This window comes from Montipora foliosa, chromosome 11 (genome assembly GCF_036669935.1).
Source record: "Montipora foliosa isolate CH-2021 chromosome 11, ASM3666993v2, whole genome shotgun sequence".
Taxonomy (NCBI): Eukaryota; Metazoa; Cnidaria; class Anthozoa; order Scleractinia; family Acroporidae; genus Montipora; species Montipora foliosa.
The window spans coordinates 41,318,546-41,326,045 of NC_090879.1; the positions used below are offsets into that span (position 1 = coordinate 41,318,546).

A 7,500-nucleotide genomic window follows, 5' to 3' on the forward strand; every position below is an offset into this window, starting at 1 on the left:
GATGGCCCCGGCACTCCAGGATATCCACTCAGAATGTTGGAAATGTTTTTTTGTTGTCGCTCCGACAGGGTGCTGTAGTTGTTCAGACTTTGTACGTTCTTGTGCCCTGATATTTGCATGATGTGCGTTGGCGGTACCCCTCCATCATTCAGTTTCTGAATCATCCTTTTCCTTCCGCTATGATTGGTGAGATCTTTTGCATCTAATCCAGCTTTTTCTGCCATTGTTTTCATAGTGACTTGAGTTTGTTAACTCCTATGGGAGCTGACTTAAACCAAAGTTTTGTATTTACGGCTTTTGTAGTGTGATTAATTGCTAAATAAAACGCACTATCCGGAGACTTCAGGTCATCTGGTCTTTTAAAAGCATAGAGGTCATAAGCCCGGACAGGTTCTCTTTCACTGCCAATGACAGCAAACATTTTTGGCTTTACAGTACGAGAGTCTTTTGGATCAGCGCCTGTTCGTGTCTTCGTCTGTATTTTGTTGTACTCTAGAAATGCTGTTCCGTCCGCTGTTTCTTTTCTTTCAACATCGCCCCATCTCATATCCCTGTGCTCTTGACAACCCCTCAGTCCAAAGAACAGTGTGTTGTTTAACCATACAGTGTTAATAAGAGCCTCTGATAAAGATCAACCGAGTAAATCTTGGCCTTACAGAATATCAACTTCTTCGTCTGTTAGCATACGCGCAGCGTTTGGTTTATTTCCTTTCCCTTCTTTCTTTAGTTCCTTTTGCTTTGCGACTAATACTTTCTTTAGTCTTTCTGAACTCCTTTCCTTCCATAATGGTCGAGGAATAGTCTTTCTTTCTTAAATAACGATCAAAGCTGGAAACAAAAGACCTGAGTGATGTGGGTTCGTATTGTTGTCCGTCTTTCTTTCGAACTTGAAGTAGAAAATTGGCGAGTGACACGTCGAGGTCTTTTGCATCAATATTTTCAATATCTCTCAGCTCGTTCCTTGAAACTAAAAATTTTTGGAGCAACGAGACATCTCTCTGTGTTTTGCTTAATGTGTTCTTGTTTTCTTGATGCTGCACAAACTCGTCCAGGGAGCAACCAACCGACACAAATCTAGCGCTTTCCTCCCACTTTGCCATTTTCGCTGGAAAAAATTGGAGGCGTCCCCGCTAAAAGCCGCCAAATCTGGAAAGCTTTTTTTTGAATGTAAACGATGCACGATTGTGATTGGCTCAGAAAGCTCTTTACGCTATCGTTGATTGGTTATACTTCGACATGTGAAACAGCTGTACGCCATTCGTATTGGTTGTTTAGGATTTTTTGACATGTCAAAATATAGCGTATAGCTTTCTACAAATGAGATTTATGGAATAAAATCTTCGTGTTATGTGTAATAAATTGTATTACTGTTCCTCAGTGTGTTCAAACACCACTGATACAAATATTAGGAAGCTGCAGGTTGTTCAAAATTTTGCTGCCCGCATACACTGTACTTAGTAATACAAAGAAATTTGATCATGTTATATGGCTTTCAAGTGTATGACTGGAATGGCCCCAGAATATTTAGGTAATAAATTTATTTTTAGAGGTAAGATAAGTGGGAGGGCGACTAGAGGTTCGCAGCCATTGAATATTCCATTATGTAAAACAAAAACAGGGCAAAGATCCTTTTTTAATATATGGAATAATCTACCATCTGAAATTAAGGTTAGTGTTTGAATAGGTTTAAACGTAATTTAAAAAAGTATCTTCTAAAAGATTTTTTACGATAAGCTACCCCGTCATATGTCTTTTTACCCAATCATTTAAATTATCGTTCTTTCAAAATTTACCTACATTCAGTTCTTATGTTAATCATGTTCATTGTCACTGAAAAACCCCATTGGGGAGTGTCAATAAAGTATTGTATTGCATTATATTGTAAAACAGTTATCCCTCACACATTTTGATTATCCTGTAAACATTCTTGTAATTTTGAGAATTGACTAATCCCATATTGCAAATGTTCCCAGCCAAAGTCATATCGTATCGAACAAATCTTTAAGTAGTTCATAAAGTTAACGCCAAAACTGGGGCGTAAATATGGTGTATTTGCTATTACACCAATGGCTTGTGACAAACATTTACAAGTATGGAAAGGTTTCTGTAATTTTGGTAAGTGATTAAAATATTGTCCATAAAGGAACATTTAAGAGATTACAATAATTATCTCTACATACATCACTAGTTGGGACCTGCACAGAAGGAAAAAACCCCTTTAAGTGCCTACAACCCCCCAAAAAATTTTGGGCCAGAGAAAATCTTTATACAGCACTGAGCAAGATTCCCCCAAAATTGATTCATTTGGTTGAAGCATCGATTTTGGGTGAGTTTTCAAAGTAGACAAAAAATGCCCGCATTTGAAACACTACTGAGTGAAAAAACTATCAAATTGGGTCTGGGTCGAGCACAATTCCTGGCATCATACAAGGATTTCTCTTGTGAGCCTGGCGATCAACAACTTGCTCGACGAAATTCCCTGATGCCTCCGTTGTTTTCGGGTGTAATCCAAATCAGAAGGAAGGTAATGGACTTCATCTGGTACCTTTTTATGGAGCAGAGAACCCGGAAGAGAAGAAAAAAGTGGGTTGACTTTGTTCAACTGAAGCGTACACCTTGGAAGTTCACCAAACGGTCGGCTGTGTTCCAAGACACAGTGAAGTTTTCAGATCTAATTCGGGACAATCTTCAACGAAGATTGCAAAAAGATGAAGTTGGAGTTTGCGTCTTTCCAAGTCTCCATACTACGGCTGTACAGTTTGCAGGAGAGAGTGCAAAATCATCTGAAAGTGAGCGAAGAAAGAGAAGGGTGAGAAAATTATTGTTGAGAGCATTCCCTCTTGTTTGATGCACGTTTTTTTCATACAGGTCTTTCTTATGAAACATTCCGCTGATCAGATAAGACCTCCAGGGTGTCAAGTGACAAATGACACTTAGAAAATAGGAAAATAGGAAATAAATAGGAACAAAATAGGGGGATTTCTTTGAGTTCTATCCTCTCTATACTACTACCAACAGTCACTCTGTTCCACAATGCAACGCTTTAATATTTAACAGGCACCATGGCATACAACCACAGTGCACTGCCGTATAAACAAAACAAGTGCTGCCACCTATGTTACCAAGCACAACTCATCCTACAACGATTACCAAATTCCAAATTTCGTTAGATGCTTTGAGATGCCTTGACTTTAAGTCATTTGTCCTTTAAAACTGTGAGAATGATAAGCAACAATAACTTTTTCGACAAACCGAATCAATATCAAAGTTCACTGCCACCATATGTATGTCTTCCTTACAATAAAAGACTTTTGACTTTTGAACATCAACAACCAAAAAGTGCAACACTATATTGTTTTTGCTCTTTTTTTGTTTGTGGGCATTTCCTGCTTAGGACATAGCCTTTTCTAACAGTTTGTGCTGTTTGTCAGTCAACAGCTTTCTCTTTTGTCCTATTTTCTCCAAGCTTTGCATTGCTTCGTCTCGCTTGGTCTTAGCAGTGTCAAGCATCATTGTGGCAACAGGAACAGTTTGTTTGTTGACAGCTGTTGCTGAAAGGGCATCACGTCAGTTTGATGTTGCATCACTCATTAATTCATCAGCTGCTTTCAAGTTTGAAGAAACAACACAACACTTTTTAAATTTAAAAAAATGTTTCCACAGAAACTTCTGCCATCTTCAGTTTAAATTACAAAGTACAGAGTTGAATATATAGTGTGAACCAAAATGCTAGTTAGCTGTAAGGACACATGACAATGTAAAAGATTACAAAGAAAGTTTTAAATTAACATGATAAAGTTGATGATTAAGTGTAGGTTTCTCCCATTGAATATGAATGGCTTCTTTTATCTTAAGCTGGAAGGTGGTAGAAGCGTGATCTAGGATGCTACAACAATCATTAGAGCACAAAGTGCGGCAATGCTCAGAATTCTGTAGATGTTTGAAGACCTGCGAGGTCATATCACTGAAAGTGTGCTCACGTACACGCGTGGAAAAATGCCTGGTAGTTTCGCCGACATAGCAGGCACTACAGCCCGCACACAAAAACTTGTATACCACACCCGCACGGAGCCCACTAGGGACAGGATCCTTCACACTGAACATGTTGCCGATTTTAAATGATGAGAAAACTAACTTAATATCAATATTATTACAATAACGTTTAGCAAAAAGGCGAACCTTTTTCTGCGTGATAAAAGAAAAAGGACCAATATAAGGTAATTTAAAGTAAAAGGTACGTATAGTGTCAGAGACGGAAGCCGGGGGATTAGAGCCATGGCGAGTACGTGTGAGGTAGCAGTTAATAATATTTTCAACTAGATGGACTGGAAAAAGATTCTTCTGAAGGATTTTGGTAAGCTTCGTGATGTCCTCGTGAAAACCCAACCAAGTGTTCTTGATCTTGTAGGCTCTGTCAACAAGCGTGCGAATGAGACCCAGTTTGTAAGAACGCGATGTAAAACTAAAGTTATTAGTTGAAAGGCCCGTAAAGGTTTTCTTACGTTAAACACTAGTGACAGGAAAATGAGTGCCATTGTTTATCAAAACATCTAAGAAAGGTATCTTATGATCTGTTTCCTTTTCCATAGTGAATCTGATGTTGGGGTGCCTGGAGTTAATGTAGTTGAAAAATAATAGTGCTTGATTCTCCGAATGAAATAAACAAAATGTATCATCAACATAACGTCAGTAAAACAATATCTCAGAGTCCTGGAAATGTTCTAACCGTAATTTTTCATGATGACCCATAAATAAATTAGAAAGAACAGGAGCGAGGGGGGAGCCCATGGCTACACCATCTATCTGGTCGTAGAAAGAACCCTTAAATAAAAAGTGGGTCTGAGCGGTAGCTACGGAAAAAGGGCTCCTACGTTCGGTGTTGCTTAACTTAATATCAGGATCGCCATCAGAAATGTACTTGACTGCCAGGTCAATACATTCTTCAAGAGGAATGTTTGTAAAAAGACTCACTATGTCAAAAGAAACCATGAATTTACCATGCATAGATAAACCTTGAATATCCTGGACAAAGGTAAAAGTGTCAGAAGCGCAAAGTTCAGTTGGAATATGCGGTGTTCGCAAATTACACAGGTATTTGGCCAGGTTGTAGTTGTAAGTTCCAATAGATGACACAATGGGGCAGAATGGCGGGATGGAGTTGTGTCCACGTTCCTTGTGCATCTTTGGTAAGCCATAAATTCGTGCTGGCTGTGAACCTCTGGGATAAATGCTGTTATACACATCTCTGTCAAGGTGACCGTTTTTCTTTAATTTTCGGAGAAGTTGTTGTAACCTGCCTTCTCTCAAGAGGGTAGGATCTTCCTTGATGGGTCGAAATTTAGAAGTGTCACTGATGATTTTCAGGATGCCTTGGTCGTAATCAGCACGATCTAAAACAACAACCCCATTACCTTTATCCGGCTTTAGGATGACAATATTTTTATTACTCCTCAGTTCCTTCAATACTCGGTGCTTCTTGTAGGCTCTGTCAACAAAGCCTACAAGATCAACAACACTTGGTTGGGTTTTTACGAGGACATCACAAAGCTTACCAAAATCCTTCAGAAGAATCTTTTTCTAGTCCATCTAGTTGAAAATATTATTAATCGCTACCTTACACGTACTCGCCATGGCTCTAATCCCCCGGCTTCCGTCTCTGACACTATACGTACCTTTTACTTTAAATTACCTTATATTGGTCCTTTTTCTTTTATCACGCAGAAAAAGGTTCGCCTTTTTGCTAAACGTTATTGTAATAATATTGATATTAAGTTAGTTTTCTCATCATTTAAAATCGGCAACATGTTCAGTGTGAAGGATCCTGTCCCTAGTGGGCTCCGTGCGGGTGTGGTATACAAGTTTTTGTGTGCGGGCTGTAGTGCCTGCTATGTCGGCGAAACTACCAGGCATTTTTCCACGTGCGTACGTGAACACACTTTCAGTGATAGGACCTCGCACGTCTTCAAACATCTACAGAATTCTGAGCATTGCCACACTTTGTCCTCTAATGATTGTTTTAGCATCCTAGATCACACTACTACCACCTTCCAGCTTAAGATAAAAGAAGCCATTCATATTCAATGGGAGAAACCTACACTTAATCATCAACTTTATCATGTTAATTTAAAACTTTCTTTGTAATCTTTTACATTGTCATGTGTCCTTACAGCTAATGAGCATTTTGGTTCACACTATATATTCAACTCTGTACTTTGTAATTTAAACTGAAGATGGCAGAAGTTTCTGTCGAAACATGTTTTTAAATTTAAAAAGTGTTGTGTTGTTCCTTAAAATATCGTTATCCCTGCTACTATCCAGACCTTTTGGCAATATCATCCACGACGTAGCACAGAAGTATGAACAAATCGACATTGCTGATCTACGAAAACTAGAGAACCTCTCGATCAAATCCCGTGAGTTGGATTTATATTTCCTTCGTAACTGTCAATCCTTCAACGTCTTCCCCAAATTTCTTTGCTTCAATCTACCCAACACAAGTCAACATGACATCAAAGCCATCCGCAAGCAACTCCTACGAAGCGCCATCACCAAACGTAGGAAAGAACATCGGAAACTAATCCATGCCAGGGACCGTTTAACAGCGCGCGTCAAAGAGATTCTAACCGGCGTTGATTTCTACATCCTTAATCACACACTGCGTCACAATGTGGCTAATGTAGCTTCTCAGATCATCAAGACACACCAAAAGAAATTAAAAAATCTCACTGGAAACACTGTTCTTCCCTTTACATCTGACGAGACCATCACTAACATTTCTTCTCACAACCTCACATTGGAACCACTGGACATTCTCAAATTTGGACTAACGCACTCCATCCGTCCACCAAGAATAAATGTGTCCGACGTCTTCACCCGCTTTGAACTTATCAATCACACTATGCCTAAGAATCTAAAGGACAGCAAACAAGCAGGAAAACTTGTTTCAGACCTTTCTCATCTGGCACATTCTTATGTTTCCTCATACAGACCAACTACCGCCGATCTCAATAAGCACCGAGTATTGAAGGAACTGAGGAGTAATAAAAATATATCGTCATCCTAAAGCCGGATAAAGGTAATGGGGTTGTTGTTTTAGATGGTGCTGATTACGACCAAGGCATCCTGAAAATCATCAGTGACACTTCCAAATCTCGACCCATCAAGGAAGATCCTACCCTCTTGAGAGAAGGCAGGTTACAACGACTTGATACAGTGATGTGTATAGGAGCATTTATCCCAGAGGTTCACAGCCAGCAAGAATTTATGGCTTACCAAAGATGCACAAGGAACGTGGACACAACTCCATCCAAATACCTGTGTAATTTGCTAACACCGCATATTCCAACTGAACATTGCGCCTCTGACACTTTTACCTTTGTCCAGGATATTCAAGGTTTATCTATGCATGGTAAATTCATGGTTTCTTTTGACATAGTGAGTCTTTTTACAAACATTCCTCTTGAAGAATGTATTGACCTGGCGGTCAAGTACATTTCTGAT

The 7,500-nt window shown here is 39.3% G+C and overlaps 2 protein-coding genes across 3 annotated transcripts in view; both read right to left on the reverse strand.

Moving 5' to 3' along the window:
- Positions 1-229: 229 nt before the first annotated feature.
- LOC137977127 (zinc finger MYM-type protein 3-like) lies at positions 230-1,100 on the reverse strand. Its single transcript, XM_068824404.1, has 2 exons — positions 752-1,100; positions 230-621 (listed from the first exon to the last, which is right to left on the reverse strand). The coding sequence occupies exons 1-2, from the start codon at positions 1,098-1,100 to the stop codon at positions 230-232; spliced, it is 741 nt and encodes a 246-aa protein (XP_068680505.1).
- A 465-nt stretch (positions 1,101-1,565) lies between these two features.
- The window catches only part of LOC137977519 (uncharacterized), a 39,252-nt gene continuing 33,317 nt past the window's right edge, over positions 1,566-7,500 (reverse strand). For both annotated transcript variants that reach the window (XR_011117818.1, XR_011117817.1), the window contains one exon: positions 1,566-2,783. The gene's annotated coding sequence lies outside the window, so the exon portion shown is untranslated. The remainder of the gene's footprint in view (positions 2,784-7,500) is intronic.

Excerpts from the sequence above, each read along its gene's own strand:
- LOC137977127 (XM_068824404.1), bottom strand. The coding sequence starts at position 1,100 with ATGGCAAAGTGGGAGGAAAGCGCTAGATTTGTGTCGGTTGGTTGCTCC. Across the intron at positions 622-751 it reads GTTCAGAAAGACTAAAGAAA|AGGCTCTTATTAACACTGTA; the intron begins GTATTAGTCGCA and ends GATCTTTATCAG.